Here is a 19,668-nt window from a genome sequence, read left to right as displayed (position 1 = left end):
TGTGATTTTGGAACAAGCCACTCCTGCAGACAAATGCGAGCGGGATTAGAAACCGTCCGACAGCTTTCAGTATTATGAATGCCAGAATAATTATTATTCAGAAAGCGCTCACCAGCAGGACTACAAAAAAACGTCTGGTGTTCCGACAGGGGGGGGGGATGGGGGCGCTTGTAAAGATTGCTGTGTCTCTGAAACCCTGCGGCGACATGGAACCGGTGAGATAACTGCCCAACTCAAAATATACAACAATGGTGCGACAAGCGCACGACCAAGTTACATTTCTGTGCATGATGTTCACCCGACAAAGTGGCAGCTTTACGGCCTAAGCCAGAAAATATGCATATAAAAATCACTGCTGCTACATCTTCTGAAAGAGTCTAGGCCTGGCGCAGTGATAGACAACCTGCGGACCTCCGGCTGTTGTGAAACTACACATCCCAGCATGCATTGCTACAATTTTAGCATTTCCTAATTGCAATACACTGGCAAGGCATGCTGGGAGGTGTAGTTTCACAACAGCTGGAGGTCTGCAGGTTGCCTATGCCTGGCCTAGGAGTATAATATGACAATGCGGAACCTTCAGCAGCGCATCTCTGGCTCATCCAATTGTCCTCACCGGGGCGGGTTTGGACTCTAATTGGTTTGGAAGCTGCGCTGCCCTCTACGCCGATGCTTCAGTAGAATGTTCTTGTGACATTTAGAAACCTCATTTACTTCTGATGAGGTCCTCTCATTACTGCAGCATCTCTCAGCAGTCCTGCGGTAGCCGGACACATGAAACCGTCTAGATGCAGGTAGGCGCTGTGCGCAGTGACAGAGCAGGGTGACAGCTGCTACTGTAACATCACAGCACTCTGAGGCAATTACAGGGGACAGAGATCCGAGGTGCCAACAGACACCCATAATGACACACTTCTAACAGATGCCAGCGTCTGGCTCCAACTCACAAACTTAAACAACGCAGAATAACTTTGCGATATCCTATAAGACTTCTTCTGTGCTTTGTAGTATAGCCCACACATCCAGGGGTAGCACATACTTGGAGAGCTGGTGAAATCCCTTTTATACCCATATACAGAGTTATATAGAGGGCGGAGCAGGATCCCCAGCAGCACAGAGTATATCAGATGAGTGCTGTGTCAGTGAGGACAGGGCTGCATGTGACAGGGACAGTGACATTATGTGAGGGGGAAGGAGGCAGCAGGAAACCACAGACTGAGAGTTATATAGTGGGAGGAGCAGGGGTCCCCAGCAGCACAGAGTATATCAGGAGATGAGTGATGTGTCAGTGAGGACAGGGGTGCATGTGACAGGGGCAGTGACATGATGTGAGGAGGGGAATGAAGGCAGCAGGAAGCCACAGACAGATGTATTGGGAGTAGCAGGGTACCATGAAAACAGAGTATATCAGGAGATGCATGGGGTGTCAGTGACGGCAGGGCTGTAACCACACTGGTTTGGCCTTGTAATGATTGCTGCTTAAAAATATGGACATTCTCGCCCAAAGCCCCACACCTCTGGTAACTCTGACCCTATTTATTTTACATTTACGCCCATATGTCAAGTATGTCTATAAAAACACACTTATAACATCATTCTCAAATGATGTTTATTAAATGTATTAGATGTATACAGAGAGATAGTGATTATTATTATTTTTTCTTTCCAGACAATACAACTATAGGGATTATATTTACCATTGTAGCTGCTGAACAGACTCCAGTCCCCCCACAGTACATATACAGTACAGTCTATTTACAGAATGCAGCGACTTCTGATTGGTCACCGCCATCCAGTCAGATTCTCTTAACGAGTTCATTTCAATATTACTGAAAGAAGAAAGATACCCGGAGCTTCTATTCAAAGACGCATCTGATCCCAAATTGCCTTCTCTATTCCTGGCCTTGTACAATGAGCAGAAAGGAAGAACCAGCGACGTCAGCCACCGTTTGCCGCTTGATGTGGGAGGACAGAAGTCAGATGAGTATAAAGGACCAGACCTCCGGTACGGTCACTCCCAAGATGATGGGAGTTACTCTACCTAAATATGCAGGCAGATGTTTAAATGGCCCAGGAGCAGATCAACACGTTACTGTAAATGAATCAATGTGGCTATACGTTTGTGGGTACGTATATTAGTGAATTCCGTAATATACTGCTTGGACTTCCCTCCAGCTGCCGCACATTGTAGCCGTGCAATGCTCAGGAGTATTAGGAGAGACGGGAAGGACAACCGTTTCTAGCGGTTGCAATTTAAATCCCATTTCGCTTGTGTTGGTTTCGGGTCTATTCCTGTGGTCATGTCATATAAAGTGATAGGAAGTAAATTAGCTGGCTGTGCCTCCGTGAACATTACCACAGCGACAATCAATACCCATTTCCATTCTAATTATCACTCATCAATACGGGTTGGTTCAGATTATATTTACTTAATTGAAAAAAAAACTCCACGATGCTGAGCGACTAGCAGAAGGGAGCCCGGCCAGTGGCTGCCGGGGTGGGGAGCTGGCTGGCCGGGTCTGGTGGATTGTATTTTGGAAACAGGAGCAGGCCTGGATAATAGCCGCTCGTTAGGAGAACGTGAGGAGACTGACAACGAGGAAACCTTGGACGGCGCGGGGAGGGAGAGTGTTTGTGGGGCTGACCGCAGGATGAGTCTGTTACACTTGTTTTTGGAATGGTTTTTAAAAGGTTTCCAAGTGGGATAAATTACAAAGATCACATTATGGCCCTTATTCAGGTCTGATCGCAGTTCAAATTTGTTTGGAAAATGGGCAAAACCATGTGCACTGCAGGTGGGGCAGATGTTACATGTATAGAGAGAGAGTTAGATTTTGTTTCTGTGCAGGGTAAATACTGGCTGCATTATTTTTACACTGCAATTTGGATTTCAGTTTCTACACACCCAACCCAAATCTAACTCTCCCTGCACATGTTACATCTGCCCCACCTGCAGTGCACATGGTTTTGCCCATTTTCCGAACAAAATTTGTACTGCGATCAGATCTGAATAGGGGCCATTGAGAGGAACTGTGCTAATAATGAGGATAAGGAGAGAGCAAAAAAAATAACGTGAAAAACTGTCGACTTTCACATTGTTGACACGATTGTGAAGGACCTTCAACCCCTGTCGACATATTTCATCTGTCGACCCTCACTGGTTGACCCAATGCATATCAAGCCAATGACTGTATCCCGGCTGGTCCGGATAGGACTACGGACAGATTGTTGGGAGTATTTGGTTTCCTAAGCAGCTATATAAGTGTCTGCTTCTCAGCAGGTGAATGGGGCAGAACCACAGACAGGTAGGTACTGTGCTCCTCCAGTAATGCAGTGTGTGGTGTTCTGCATCCCTGCGGCACAAGTTCAGCTACCCCTGGTACTAGGAGACAGCCATGTATATGTATGACCAGAGATGTGCAAATGTGAGAAACGCAGATTCCCATCTATATGGATATTAATCTGTAAAGCTTGGTGTCACAATGACTGATGAGCGAGCTTCGCATAGAGACATAGGCCTGAGCGTAGAAGCAGGCCCGTGCTCCATTATAGTGACATGTCTGGCTTTATACATCAGCCCAGCCACCTGCAGCTGACAGCAATAATGCATATCCCCCCCTGCTCTTGTATTGTCGCGCAACCAGAGCAGCAGCAGCAACCTGGGCTACGGAGACAACCCCCCCCCCCCCCCCCCCCTCCCCTGGTCACAGGCAAGTCCATTCACGGCAAGCCAGAGGGTACTAAACAGGGCGTCATCAAAAAGCTGCGGCATTAGGGTCAGTGGCTGGTGATCATGCTGCCCCGTAACTGCTTGCAGCAGTAGGACATGGATGCCCCCCATCTCTGTGTGTCCCTCACTAACAAAACCATTCCATATGTCATAATCGGATGGTATTCCGTATTCGCTAAATAAAATGTATTCTGCAGCTTTGATGCCAGAGCATAGGGGGAAAGAGGAAAAGTAATTGCACTAGCCTGATGAAGTGGCTAATGGTTACAAAGGCACCAAGCAAGCCCACATGCCCTGCCATCCACAAGGGCGCGGTGGGACAAAAAAAAACGTGCAAAACTCGTGTCAACCTTATGACTTTCGTCCTGCGAGTGAATGTGTAAGCGCATACATCCGCGCGCAGCGTAGTGAGAGAATCCAGTTGGCAGATTATATGTTTGTCATCCTTCTTTGTCAATAAACATTTGCTAAAAAAAAAAAAAAAAAAAAAAAAAAAAAACACACACACCACAAACACACATACACACACTTACCCGGATTCTTCTCATCGCCGCCACAATTTCCACGCGGCTGTTCGGTCTCGGCACATCCAGACTACCAATGTACTATAAAAAGAAAGAAAAAAATTGATGATGACATTACCCCGGTATGAATGATATACTGTATATACAGATGTGTCCACATATAGCCATCCTCACATTGCACCAAAAGGCCCCATTTAGAGTACCACAGACTTTGACCGTGCTGAACCACTACAGCTAAGTACCTAGTATACCTTAAGCGCACAATGCAAGACTGAGGACAGACAGAGGCCCATTTATATACCACACATCTTGGGCTGATGGTGCTGGTTCCGCAGACATTCATAATGGGTGTACCACTTGGGGGGGTCATACCAGGCCCAGAGACACACGTCCCATGTACCCCCTGCTCCCCTAGTGATAGCTGCATATTCCGCAGCGCTTTACAGAGAATATTTGAACACTCGCATCAGTCCCTGCCCCAGTGGAGCTTACAATCTATATTCCCTACCCCATGTACACACACACACACACACACACACACACACAGACATTCTAGGGTTAATTTTGTTGGAAGCCAATTAACCTACCAGTATATTTTTGGATTGTGGGAGGAAACCGGAGTACCCGGAGGAAACCCACGCAAGCACGGGGAGAATATACAAACTCCGCTCAGTTAGGACCATGGTGGGGATTGAACCCATGACCTCAGCGCTGAGAGACAGTAATGCTAACCATTACACCATCCGTACTGCCCTAGTATGAAATCCCCACAATTTCGACCCATCGGGCCGATACATCAATGCAAAAGAACTTCATATGATGTATTGTATGTGATATAGCACCTGGGGAGCCGGGCTCACCGGTGGGTAGTTGATGAGGTATTGCAACCGAGGCTGCGTGCGATACCTCGTGCTAGTGTATTTTAGATTTGGCTGGATAATAGTGTTTCGGTGCAGGGTCAACACAGTCTGCTTTTGCCTGTAGCCCACAAAGGTTAGAAAGCATTATTCTTACATTGCAAATTAGATTTTAGTTTGAACACCCAGCACCCAAATCTACTCTCTGCACGTTACATCTGCCCACCTGCAGTGCAGCATGGATTAGCCCAGTAGCTGGCTATATTTACAAACATGAATCAGGCCGGTGTTCCCAAACTACCCCAGCCGGTAGAACGGTTTATTCACATTCAAATCTTTGATGATCAAACTGACCAATCGTCACTTAGTGATCAATCACAGGTCTGATTCTGTGATGGGAGCAAAGCCTTTGCCCTGAACATAGCTAGGGGTGTGCTAATCGTGCCAATTCCCTGGGGTCACAGCGGCATCATTGCTGCCTCATGGCACTGACATTTGGCTAGCAGGGTGCCCGGGACAGCGCTGTGCAGTCTTCACCAGGAACGCCCATAGGGAATCCTCCCAATTCTGGTGTCAGTCCCCCCCCCCCCCCCCCACCTCCCCCCTATAGGGCACTGAGTAATCGCACTGGAATGTTGCTCCATCAGAACTACGGGGAACTGGAGAGAGTGCTGACAGAATAAAAGGATCAGCGTCACTGAGCACAGCTCACAATGAGACAAATGAACAATCCAAGGGGAAAATAGGGTCCGATCAATAGGGGCTTTGTCTGCGCTGTAATCCGGCCTCGGCTGAGAGACGTTCTTGGAAGATGTCGAATTAATCCCCCTCAAAGGTGCTCATGACAAACATAGAATAACGATGCACTAACAATGGTTTACGATGACCTTGTTACATAAGAGCTATAATAAAAAGCTTCTCTATAATAAGATAACGTAACATTCAGGGGGTGGGGGGCAGTCGTGCATCTGGCACCGCCTACTGCGTAAACATCTATATTACTTAATGTAGCGAGCACAGAGCTTTACAAATCGAAAGCGCCCTGAGCCTGACTAAAAAATTCAGTTGTTGCGCCGACCGGCCAAAGACACCGCGGGCCTCCAATATTTCTGCTTGTTTGGCGTTTTCCCATTTTTCTTGTGCCCAAAGGCTTCCCAGAATTTCGCTGCTTTACCCGGGCCTACCTGAGTACAGGAAGCACACACAGCAATGGGCACCCAGCGCTGGAACATATGAATAGCTCTGGTCTAAAGTGACTGGCGATTGGGAGCTCTCATAACACACTCGGTCCCTGGCGTATGTGCCCCACTGCGCAGACGCCTTTGGTGACTTGCTAAGTCACAGAGGCGTTCAAACAGGGGGGGGGGGGGGGGGGGGGGTCTGGATGTAGGCGGGGGGGGGGGGGGTGTTAGGCTGGCGCATGGGGACACCTAGCATTTCCTGGGCGTACCCACAAAAAAAGATGGGTGCGGCCAGGAAAAACACTGGGCGTCCCCATGCAAATGCATCAGGGCCCGTCCCATTCTCGGAGCCGGACGCAGCAAATATAGGTCAGTCAAGATTAACTTATATTTGCAAAAAGGGGAGAAATCATTTGAATAACTTTGCCCCAGTACGCTCCCATGCAAAGGGGAGGATGTTGCCCACAGCAACCAAAGAATGTCTATCATTGCTCATTTGCATCCTTGAAAATTATAGATAGAATCTTCAGTCAACTGACAAGAAAAAAAAAAAAGACAGTAATCAGCATGTTTTGAGAGTGGAAGTATATTGTAGAATCCAGGGGGGGGAGCCCATGCAAACATGGAGAGATCATAAAAACTCTACACAGATTGTTTAGTTTGTAGAGCCCTTTATGGGGAGGGGTCTGATCCGCCATCACCAGGGTCAGTATGTGCAGCGGAGACACGGATTTCAGACAATGACTCCACGCGGCTGTTTGATCAGATCTATTGCAAGAGGATTTGCAGTCATTAATCTGAAATAAAAACCCCTTAAATCACAGACTCTGCATTTGGAAGCTGTTTATCATAACACGGAGACGGCGCCAAGTGCAAGTTTGTCATCCTGCGGAATCTGCATAATCGTCTCCTAATTAATTCATCGTTGGCTCTAGATTGTGCATCTCAACATCTGTAGCTGTTATTCCCTTCCATCCTGAGCACGTATTCTTCCAGTACATGAGGCGCTGAATGGGGATATTGATTGGTTTCCATGTAAACGTGGATGGTTGTTGAAAGTAAGATATACACAAGTTAGAAGCAAGCGATGCTGCCGAATCCTCTGCATATAAATAGCATTAAGCCACAAGGAGAGGACATCGGGCCTACATTCATCACGCTCGGAGATAGAGGCTGCTACATGCCCTTCACTAGTCAGGGCTGGGATTCGAAGCAAAGTGCTCACGTACCTCATTATGTAATGGCACTATTATAAAGACGATGTGATTCACGACCAAGTAGAAGAAAGGAAGGAAGGAAGACCTTGGTGTTCGGCAGCTGAGCTGGAACGATGACTCAATGTTTTATCATGAAGAACAGTGCGGCAGATATTACTTCCAATCCCCGCTCCTGCCACTCCGATTGTGCAGGGTTTGGTTGGACCACAGGACCGCCACCTAGGTGTGTGCCCACAGGGGACGTGTTCACGCAACTGTCCAATGTGATCTTATCCGTTCCTGTACATATGCCAAATAAGTGGGCAATGGGGCAGATGTATATAGCCTGACGAAGAGATAGAGTGGAAGGCGATAACGCATCAGCCCATCAACTCCCGTCATTTTGAAAATGCCAGTTAGGGGCTGATTGGTCGGTACTTTGTGGGTTATTCTAATTGACACGCTCCCCTGTGTGTATGCTCAGGGGTGCGATGTCGAGTGTCTGCACATGTGCAGACGCTGGGTGCGAGCGGGCGCGGCAAACTGCTAATTTGCTGTCCCGGTCGCACCTAGCAGTGTGGGCGGGTGGCATCAGAGAGGGGTCGCGCCCATGGGAACCTTGAAAAAGACATCTTAGGACGTCGAAACATGTTGGAGGAGCTGAGTTAAGGACTTTTTTACCCCATCCAATACACAGAGGCTGGAGATTTCTTTAGAACAGTGATAAGAACCCAAGATTACCATCGTCTCTTGTATGCCGTTTAAGGGTTCTCTCATCTCCGGGATATACAGTATGATACGGGGAAAACCCTTTTAATTGTACAAATAAATCTTACTTTCTGCACTATAGGAGTCTTCTTGTGATTTTCCCACATATACTTATAGGAGTATCTTTCAGTCCTCATATGTATTCCACCTGCCATATGAATGTGAGAGTGTCATTTATATGTACGGCTTTGGGAGTGGACAGTGCATCCTTGTCTGATTGATGGTAAAGATACCTTTATAAAGTTTTCGCCAGATACATTTGATGTAAGCACATCATACAGGGCCTTATTCTAGTTCACTCTCTGACAAAATCCTTCTTAGATGGACAAAACCATGTGCACTGCAGGGGGGCAGATGTAAAATGTTCAGATTTAGATTTGGGCGAGTAATTTTGTTTCTGTGCAGGGTAAATACTGACTGCTTTACTTTTACACTGCAATATAGATCTCACTTTGACGTTAAACCCCACCCACATCTAATTCTCTCTGCACAAGTAACATCTGCCCCACCTGCAGTGCACATGGTTTTGTCCATCTAAGAAGGATTTTGTCAGAAAGAGTGAACTAGAATAAGGCCCACAGTCACAATTCACTTTTGGAGGTGATCTATGAAATATAGATCTCTTTGAGCACCTTCTTCCATGGGATTCCACAAAGAAACCTCGATGGGTCTTTTTTTACACATACTGCATGTAAGAGAAATGTGAGCCATTAGTAGTTACTTTGAAGAGAAGACTCATATTACAGCCATGAGGGGAACTCGGCGAGCGAGGGGGGCGTGTGGGTGGCGGGCGGAGCTACATCCACACGCAACACTGCGAATTTAAAAGCATTTCCTGTGGCCCAGAAGAAGGTCTTTTATCTCCGTACACTTTTTCTCTGTCCAAGGCTTGAATTGAATTTCCCCGTCCGAACGTCCCGACAGTCAGAATCCCAGGACGTTTTCGGTCCACTCTACTGCAACACGACAGTCCGAATTCAATGTCCCGAGTGTTGGAAAGTCGAAGGTTTGGCAAAAAACGGACGAGATTATACAATCTGCGGCCTTTTCCGACAAAACAGATCCAACTTGTTTTAAAGTCAGATGTGCTTTGAAGAAAACTGCCTTCGATGCGGTCAGAAACATCAGCATTGAATAGGCACAAGAGGAAATACTGGGGGAGATTGAATAACCCCCCCTTAGAATTCAAAATCCTTGCATTATTGGGTAGTATTCAAAACAGCCGGCACGGGGGTTTAACAGCAAGGATTGCAGAAAACCAGCGATCCTCGCTGTTTAACCCGCCGCTCGCCCTATTCAACGTTCCAGGGAATTCCCCAATACAGCGAGACCTGCGGCTAATGCAGAAACCCCGCTGTATTAAACCGCGAGTCTCGCTGCTTCTGGAGCCACATACACCGATTCCCCCTCCCTGGAGCGAGGGGGAATTGGCGTATGAGGGGGGTGAGTTGAATGGGTGAGTGGTGAGAGCGAGCAGGAAGCCCTGCTCGCTGTCGCCGCTCGCCCACGGCATTCATACACCCCATTGACTGCAGTGCCTTCTATTGGGGTTTGGGGCAGCGCTTCAGTAAATGGGGATGCTGACCACATTTTCTGAGAATGGTTAAGCAAGAGACGGTCTCTGAACGTGGATCACTGCCGGCTTCTGTGATTGCATATTCTGATTGGAATCTGCTCCTCTAGCAATGGGAGACAATGCTGGGGGATGGGAATGAAAGAACTATAGGGGAGGAATAAGATGCCCTGATTAATACATTGGGAATTTTACAGCTGTTACATGAACAGTCTCACAGAACTCCTCAGTACTTAAGGCAGGCAATAGCAGGGTTAGCGCGGAGCAACACAAACGATCTCACAGGTCCATCGGTTTTGATTATTTTCGAGCCCTGTATATGAACTTCATGCCGCGTGGTAATCACACTTGGTCTGAAACGCTCTTGTGCGCAAACCCCAAGCACGAGGCAATCATTAGAACGCAGCTGGGAATATCGGATGAATCAAGCAGCGCAGAGGCCCTGCTCCCCACAGACTCCAAACACGTCCTGAGGATGCAGGAGAACCAGCAAACTTCCAGCAGAGTACTGTATGGGTTCCGCCTGACAGGCAGCCGCCTCCAGAGTGTAACCCTGCATCACAGCCTGCAGGGTCACAGCGGTTACTTATGCTGCTGAAAAGGTTTAATCAGCAATTGGACACGTTGAGAGGAAACATCAAGACAAATTACAAAAAAAAAAAATCCAAAAAAACATATAACACCATTTATAAAACTTCCACATACAGGAGTATACCTTATTCCAAATGCTCGGGACCAGACAAAGCCTTTTGGATAAGATTGTTCTGTTATTTCGGAATATTTTTTATATTTCTATGCGGTATCTTGAGGATGGGGCCCATGTGTGAAAACAAAATGCATTTATATGGGTAAAAAAAAAAAAAAAAAAAAAAAAAAGGGGATGAAATACACACAAATTGACAATTAAATCAGGTTTCAAAACAAGAAGCAATGTTTGTGTGCAATCTCTGTACAATTTTCTTACATATATTTAGTGCCAGTTACACATGAAGTCCCAAGTAGTGCCATTTGCATATCATGTCACCAATTACAGAGGTCCCCAGTAGTGCCAGTTACACATCAAGTCCTGAGTAGTGCCATTTCCATATCATGTCACCAGTTAGATGTTCCCAGTAGTGCCAGTTACACATCAAGTCCCAAGTAGTGCCATATGCATATCATGCCACAAGTTACAGAGGTCCCCAGTACTGCCAGTTACACATCAAGTCCCGAGTAGTGCCATTTCCATATCATGTCACCAGTTAGATGTTCCCAGTAGTGCCAGTTACACATCAAGTCTCAAGTAGTGCCATTTGCATATCATGCCACCAGTTACAGAGGTCCCCAGTAGTGCCAGTTACACATCAAGTCCCGAGTAGTGCCATTTCCATATCATGTCACCAGTTAGATGTTCCCAGTAGTGCCAGTTACACATCAAGTCCCAAGTAGTGCCATATGCATATCATGCCACAAGTTACAGAGGTCCCCAGTACTGCCAGTTACACATCAAGTCCCAAGTAGTGCCATTTCCATATCATGCCACCAGTTACAGATGTACCCAGTAGTGCCAGTTACACATCCTGTCCCCAGTAGTGCCATTTCCATATCCTGTCCCCAGTTACAGATGTTCCCAGTACTGCCAGTTACACATCAAGTCCCGAGTAGTGCCATTTCCATATCATGCCACCAGTTACAGATGTTCCCAGTACTGCTGTTAGCAAAAAAAACAAAAAAAAACACATGCATTCCAGAAAGTATGTTTTCGGAATAATTTGGATAACAGATATCTGGATAAGGGATGCTCAACCTGTATTTGTAAACACAAAAACGAATTGTATTGATATCAGTATCTTGTTTATGGCGCAATTTTGTATTTATTGGACAATAATTCCTATGTGTCGTGGATCAAGTTCTTCATTTCCAGATTTGCATTTAATGATGGAGGTGTTTACGGAAGGCGATATTGCTGCATTTAGCTGGAATATTTTAGGCGTTGGTTTTATACGAAGCATGTAATGAAATCAATAAATATACTCGATTCAGAAAGAGAGAATTCCGCGTCGGCAGCGTATTGCGTCGGCAGAGAATCACATAGCAACGGGGAATGTAGGCAGAGCAGATATAGACATAAAAATCTAACAAATGACTAACAGGAGCCAGCGCCATGACATATGCGGCACATAAAACAATGTGACCTAGACAATAATGGAATCTAAGTGATTTATCCCATTATCTCGTCATCAGGAATTTACAACGGTTCCAGCAGGAGAAAGAATAAACCTTCATCCCTATTTAGTGTTCATTCTAGCGCCCGCTATCTTTGAAACCTGATGCAGTTCCTCTTCCCTGTCTGGGGTGTCGTCTGCTGTAGTGCTTCTAGCACAGTGTGGTCTGTATATCAGCACTGATATGCAAACCAGACCTGTGCTAGAAACACCACAGCAGACAGCGACACCCCAGGCAGGGAAGAGGAACTGCATGGGTTTTCAAAAATAGTGGGTGCTAGAATGAACACCACTATAGTCAGCGATACCATATAGCAGGGGCATCCCTCCGGCTGCTGTGGCACTACATATCCTGGTATGCCTTCCCATAGTGGTCACTATCCAACCGGATTGCCCATTCATCCCAACCAACATTTTATGGAGGGTTGAGGGGGGCATTGGACCCTGGCTGCTTGATGGCCCACCATACACGATTACATGGAACAATCTGCCCAAACTAAACATTACATTACCGAAAAACCATTAAACGCTGGTTTCCTGGAGGAACCAGCTGGCCATACATCTACAGATCGATTGTCCGATCTGGCTGGTTGGAACAAACACCTGGTAATGGAATGGATGAGAGCAAAGGACAGTTGGCACTTTGCTTTGAAATGCTGGAAACCTGCCAAAAACGGTCATTCAGATATTACCAGGTTTTTGTTCCAACCAGCCCAATCTGACAATCGATCTGTATATGTATGGCCAGCCTTACAGTCCAGGAGGTCGATCCTATGAACCCCGAAGGGTGCAGATGATTCGGCGAGTGCGAATCACCACGACACCCGGCACACTTTTACGTCAGGCAGAATTCGCTGAAAAGTACTCGCACCTCCATAGGGGTGCGAGCAAATTTCAGTGAATTCGGCCCTGCGAAGGGTGCGAGTTAGGGTTAATTCGGGTGCCGTTTTTAGCGTGAAAACGGCAACCGAACAGCAACTCGCACCCTTCGGGGTTAATGGTATCGACCCCCAGGTTTGAAAGGACATCCATGGCAGTGCAGAGGGGATTTCAAAAAAACTGAATGAAGTAGTAACAAAGGGGGTCATTCTGATCTACGCGCATTAATGCGCATGCGCAGCTCCCCTTTGCTAACGGCGAAGTCTTCAAATGCGACATGTTATTCTATAGATAACTCTACAAATATAGACTCTGCTTTGTGCAATGCCTATTCTGCAGCATTGTACCGAAAGGCATTGTGTGTACAAGCCCATAGTCGCCAAGATCTGGACGGGCCAGGGGCGGACAACTACGAGGGCAGGGGGTTGCCTATGGGAACGCGGGTGGGACAAATAAGTCCCGGGGCAGGCGGCTGACGTAACAGGATGTCAGCAGCCCGAACCGTTTTTGGAAATAAAAAAAAAAAAAGAGTCAGTTCCCGCTGACTTATTTGCAAAGCCAGGAAAACTCATTCAATAGTTGCAGATCATGCGAGGGAATGCGTCTTCGTTACACGTCCCATCGCACGTAAACAAGGAGATTCGCCGTTTGGACAGGTGACGTCTCTGGTGCTTGGTAAGCGGTGATCTTTTCAGCTTACCAAGCCAACCAGAATCACCCATTTAGTCCTGTGCGCAAAAGCAGGGCTATCCTTAAAACCTGCACTGTGTGTGCCTTGAGGACAACATCCAGGAACCACTGTTTTTAGGGAACAACAAACTCAGAAAGGTTCATTGGGTAAAACAGAACTCCGTGCAAGTTTTGGGTAAAACAAAACTCCGTGCCACCCTCACAATATATAAACTGACTAAAATGAAGTCAATTTAGCGAATAAAACAGCCCCCCCCCCCCCTCCTCCAACAGCCGTATTTCCCAAAGGCTGTCCTCCAAGGCCTCATCCATGTTTTAAGGATATCCATGTTTGAGCGCACACTGTGAAGTGAAAATGACTGGAAGTAAAAAATGAAGTCATCCTTAAAACGCAAACAGTCTGAGGTTTGAGGACCAAATTTGGGGGAACACTGCCCTAGCGTTAAAAGTTGGGGAGACCATCTCTAGGCAGATCCTGCGGAGAAATGGGACTGCAAGCTCCCATGGCAGAAGGACATGGGAATGGATAAATCCTTCCTGCACGATATGGTGGCACAAAATCATTCATTGTATAATAAAACACCCCAGGGCCGCATTTTTCTGAATGTTTCTTATGGTAATATATCCAGTGCGGCACAACACTCCGGCCTGGCATGCCAAGACAGATTACTTTCAGGTGCAGTTTGTTTTACAGAATTCCTTAAGCACGCAAGATAAAAATGATCTGTCCTACGTCCAAATAAAGTGCAGCTGCTGAACCGATAATCACTCTGCAGAGTAGGAAACATTCGCTGGAACAGGACGTCAGACCCAAATAAGACCTTGGGTGAAATTTAATAACGGGAGAGATTCAGAAAGTGAGAGACTTGGTAAGAAATCTCCAGTTTTTATTAAAGCGGCAATCATTTACACTGCACAACCAGTTTATTGGGGGGGGGGAATCTCTCCTAGCTTTGCATATGTATTATTGCCCTTTTAATTCCTGCTGACAAACTGTGGCTAGGATAATCCTCCCCCACTGGGTAAATATACCCCCATTGCTTTTATCCCAGATACAGACCGTTCTCCAAAATAACCGTCAGCTGCATCATTTTATTATCCGCCCACTATTTTTATACCCAGTTGGCTGCAGACTAGACGAATGCTATTTAAAACCATTTACTAGAAATGACACAAGGTGCCGGACCAGGATCTTGCAGTACCCAAGCTCTGGGCACCGAGCGCTTATTCTGGGATTGATGAGCAGCCGGGGACAGCATGCCAGCGATGCGACAGTGATGACTTGGTCTTGGCAAGGAGAAAGTTTGCTAAAAGTGGCACAGTTCCCAAGATGGAAAAAAAAAAAAAAGAGTCAGGCGTGAGGCTGGCGCACCCCCGCAGAGAGGCTCCCAGATTACCACCCGACAGTAACAGATGGTCAGTAACAATGTCTAAGGAGGCTCAGGCACAGCTGCCTGTGTGTGATGCGGTAGACCAGAAACAATTTGGCTGCGCCACTGGCTCTGGCCCACTGTGGGCTCTCCAGAGAGGCGGCCTCGGTGACGTTCTGGTCGGTGGGCTCTGAAAGTTTAATAAACAAACTGTGTATTGTAGAGGATCCATCTGTCACAAAGTAAAACTAGAACCATTAAATCCAGGATTCTGACGGTCGGAACATCCTGACAAATCGGCTGCTTTAGTCTGATTCAACAGTTAACTCGACAGTCGGAATACAATGTTCCGGCTGCCAAGTGTTAGAAAGTCAGTGGATTAGCAAAAAACGGCGCCGGATTGTCAAAAAACATCCGTGGATTGCACAATCCGCGTCCGTTTCCGACAAAGCTGATCTGACTGAAGCCCCGTACACACACACACACACTTAGATTTGATGTTAGATTTGATTTTCTATTAGATCTGGCATTAGATCTGTACTTTTGCATTCGATTTGATTTCGAAATGTAGGCACAATGTACTCATTTGATTTACTGGATCGAATTCGAGATTTCCTTGGCTGCACAGTAGATGTTCCGGTACTCTTTACCTAGAAGGGCGCCCATCGCGGGCATCGCATGCCATTATAATGGCATGCAATGCGACCAATGCCCGCGATTTTACATAGAAATACATGTTAAAATGTAAATTGCGTCGGTCGCATCGCATGCGACCAAAAAAATCGCATGCGATGCGACCTACGCGATTACCCATAGGGAACAATGTTAAATTTCCCAATTGACCCGATTTTCCATAGGGAACAATGTTAAATGGCCCACAGAGGCCAAATAGGCACCCTGAAGTGTGAAATGGCCCCTCCAATTGTTAACATCACCCCACGATCAACGTCAACCCGAAGCGTGGCGAGCGCAGCGAGCACGCGAGGGGTGGCGGTACGCGTCCTATGACCTTTTCATACCCCCACTATCCACGTCGGCGTGGAGAATAGAAAGTGTGGCAAGCGCAGCGAGTAACCGAGCCCGAAGCGTGGCGAGCGCAGCGGACACCTTCACAGGTATACGCGTCCTCGCGGGCTTCACAGGTGTCTGCGTGCGCTCGCCACGCTTCGGGCTCGGTGGCTCGCCACACTTTCTATTCTCAACTCCACGCCGACGTGGATAGTGGGGGTATGAAAAGGTCGTACGATGCGTACCGCTGCGCTCGCCTGCTTCGGGTTGACGTTGATCGTAGGGTGGCGTTAATTGGGGGGGCCTTTGGATAATTTTGAAAATTGTGAATTGATCCTCATAAAATACTGTTCTATATCTAATTCTGATGTTTGTAACAATGTTGATACATGAGGCTCAATAAAACATATTTAAAAAAAAAAAAAAAAAAAAAAAAAAAAAAATTGGGGGGGCCATTTCACACTTCAGGGTGCCTATTTGGCCATTTAACATTGTTCCCTATGGAAAATCGTGTCAATTGGGACATTTAACATTATTCCCTATGGGAAATCGCGGTAATCGCGTCTGTCGCATCGCATGCGATTTTTTGGTCGCATGCGATGCGACCGACACAATTTTTTACCAGGCGATGCCCAAGATCAAAATCGTGGGTGCCCTTCTAGGTAAAGAGTACTGATGTTTCTGTTAGATTTTGAGAAAACGGGAGCGCGCATCGAATCGAATGCAGATCGAAAGTGACACAAAAACCTTCTATAAGCAAAATCGAATCGAAAACAGGGAAAAATCTAAGCGCGTGTATAGAGCTTTAAAGAAGTCGGATCTGACACCCTTCAATGCGGTCGTTAACAGCTGCACTGAATAGGTAAGTGCCGATATTACCCCTGTCGGAAAGGAACAGTTTTGTTTGGTGAGAGATAAACTACCAGCTGCTAATTGCCATGTTACAGGCTGTTTTTGGAAAGTGACAGTTGTTACCTGATTGGCTGGTACTTTGGCCCTTATTCAGATCTGACCGCAGTACAAATTTGTTCTGAAAATGGGCAAAACCATGTGCACTGCAGGTGGGGCAGATGTAACATGTGCAGAGAGTTAATTTTGGGTTAAATCTGCTGTGAGCGCCTGCCGTGTTGAAAGATTACCCACTTTCAGCCCGGCAGACCTCCTGTTTTGAGCGAATTTCAGCTCAGTCGCCCAGTGTGTATGGGCCTTATCACAGATTTTGGCAAAGTCTTTTGAAATAAAAATCTTCAAGTGTGTATGGGCCTTAACTCTATACAGGTTACATCTGCCCCACCTGCAGTGCACATGGTTTTGTCCATTTTGAGTACAAATTTGCACTGCGATCAGATCTGAATAAGGGCCTTTATCTCTATACAAGGCTTAGTAAATAGATCCAATAGGATACTAGGCAAGCAGATGAGGAAACAGGGAAACAATCTATTGTAATACCCCTTACAGACTTAAAACACAGCTTAATCCTGGCTCGGACCAGAGACCTTGAGCACAGGTTAATGCTTGGGATGTATTCCTGGTCATCACCCTTCACCTCCGATCAGGTCATCCAGTCTTACAGTGCCCACTTGGGGATAATGTAATCTCCAGGTGCTACTGTCCTCAACCAAGTCATTACTTTTAGGCATAACCGAATCAAGACCAGGGTCATACCTTGCACACAAAAACCGGGGTACTGACCGGTTGAAGGTTTGAGGAATAACCCTGGTAGGTTGCAGGGTTGTGGACCCGGGACGGTCAACTCAAACATAAGCAGAGTGAGCATAGCGCAGTCACACAGCCTATGTAGCAGGTTAGTGTGTGATTGGATGGTGATGTCACAGAGTGAGCGCAGTGCAGTCACACAGTCTATAATGTAGCAGGTTAGTGTGTGATGTAATGGTGACATCACATATTATAAAAAGCAGTTAGAGTTTAACTGGATGGTACAGGGTGGGTGCAGTGCAGCCACAGTCTAAGCAGCTGGTTAGTCTGTGACTGGAAAAGGATATCAACTTTGGGCTGGACAAATCTTGGTGGCCATGGCAACTAAGAAATGCATCCTGGTCATCAGAGCATGTCCCCAACTTCACAATCCCCCCTGCACTGGGAGGGGGCTGCATTTTGCTTTGCATATGCATGCATGGTAATCTGTAACCCTAATTTCTGCAGAGGGCAGCTCATGGCATAAAGATTGCACTTGTAGACATCTGAGGAACATACAGTGCAATAATATGACAGTAACTGGCACTCTGGGCAAAGAGAACCACCATCCCCCATCCAAACATTTCTTTATGCAGCTCAGCGTCTCCTTTCCACATGCAGCTTCCTTGCATTTGGCCCCAATTCCAAATATTATACAGATTTATGCAGGAATGGGTTACCCTACAGTTTGGGCTGCACAATAACACTCTGCTGGTACTATAACGCTCAATTGTGGCTTCTCCTCAGCACCCGGGGCCACTTACTAAGTCCCTGAGAACATCGTTTTGCCCTTTACGTCTCTTAACTATAAAAAGTGGCATGAAGGCTTAATTACAATGTTTTTGCAGCACTGAACACACAATATACTCTGAACATGCTGCCCAATCTATCACTCAGAGCCAGGGTACTGAAACTATGGGCCTGATTCTGGTTCACTTGCAAAAGCAAATTCTCTAATGGACAAAACCATGTGCACTGCAGGCAGAGGCGTAGCGAGGGCGGTGCCGGTGGAGCACCAGCTCCGGGCGCTGGAAGCTATTATGGCGCCGGAGCCGTGCTGGCACCGCCAGCTCGTCCGCTCCCCTGCACTCTCGTCTCCCCCGCTAGCTACCGGCTGTGTAGGGGAGACGTGGTGCTATTTAAAATTCACGTCTCCCGCTGGACTGCTAGCCAATAGGCGCTTGCGGTCCAGCAGCCAATCAACTGGTGGGTGCTGGACCGCGAATGCGTATTTGCTAGAGCGATCCAGCGGGAGATGTGATTTTAAATAGCATGCAGTGTGCTCCTGCAGGACGGTGGATGGTGTGCTCCCTGATGCATCAGCGCGGCGCCGAGAGGGAGGGGGTTCAGGGGGCCTGGACACACAAATACCCTTTTTTATTTTGCGGCGGGTGCACGGGTGGGGTGGATGAGATAGAGGCGACGGCACTGCGTGACAGTTATCAGGACGGGAGTCGGGACACAGCCAGCAGTCCTCCACCACTGTGGAGCTGTGCTGACACTCTCGCAAGTCTGTGTTTGCAGCTGCAGCAGCGTGTGTCCCGACTCCTGTCCAGACAACTGTGTCACGCAGTGCCGCTGCTAAGCGGCAAGGGGACTGAATGAATGCACACAGGGAGGAAGAGGAGGACAGACACAAGGGGTGGCAAAGGGAGCGATTGCCTGTCGGGTGGGGGGGGGGGGACACTTTGGCCCCTGAGCTGGTCCTGCAATTAAGGGTCACCTGTAGCACGGTAGCTACAGGGTTGTAGGGGGAGGATGGCTCAAGTGAGCGTCAGCTTCAGGAGCCAAGGAGATTAGAGAGGCGCACTACTGGCATCCTCTCTCCTCTGTTCAATGGTGGGCTGGGCATGCCTAAAGTTCTCTAATCGCCAGGTGGGCAGCAGCACTGTCCTCTCCCTCTGCCCTTCAAGTGCCTACATCCAGGGTGACCAGCTCCGTGTCCCCTCCTTGGCATCGAGCATGAAGTTCCTAGCAATGAGCATGACTTATG

The 19,668-nt window shown here is 47.3% G+C and overlaps 1 protein-coding gene across 2 annotated transcripts in view; it reads right to left on the bottom strand.

Annotated features, from left to right (window-relative positions):
• The window catches only part of LOC146035214 (carboxyl-terminal PDZ ligand of neuronal nitric oxide synthase protein-like), an 86,604-nt gene that overhangs the window by 59,355 nt on the left and 7,581 nt on the right, over positions 1-19,668 (bottom strand). The window contains exon 2 of one of the 2 annotated variants that reach the window (XM_083158540.1): positions 4,264-4,335. The exons of the other annotated variant lie outside the window; for it this stretch is intronic. Coding sequence (XP_083014666.1) covers positions 4,264-4,335 — 72 coding nt within the window. The remainder of the gene's footprint in view (positions 1-4,263; positions 4,336-19,668) is intronic. 2 annotated transcript variants of the gene reach the window in all.

The sequence above is a fragment of the Crinia signifera genome, chromosome 9 (assembly GCF_055691185.1).
Source record: "Crinia signifera chromosome 9, ASM5569118v1, whole genome shotgun sequence".
NCBI lineage: Eukaryota > Metazoa > Chordata > Amphibia > Anura > Myobatrachidae > Crinia > Crinia signifera.
Note: the sequence above shows the minus strand (reverse complement) of the source record. Positions and strands in the feature narration are given on the sequence as shown.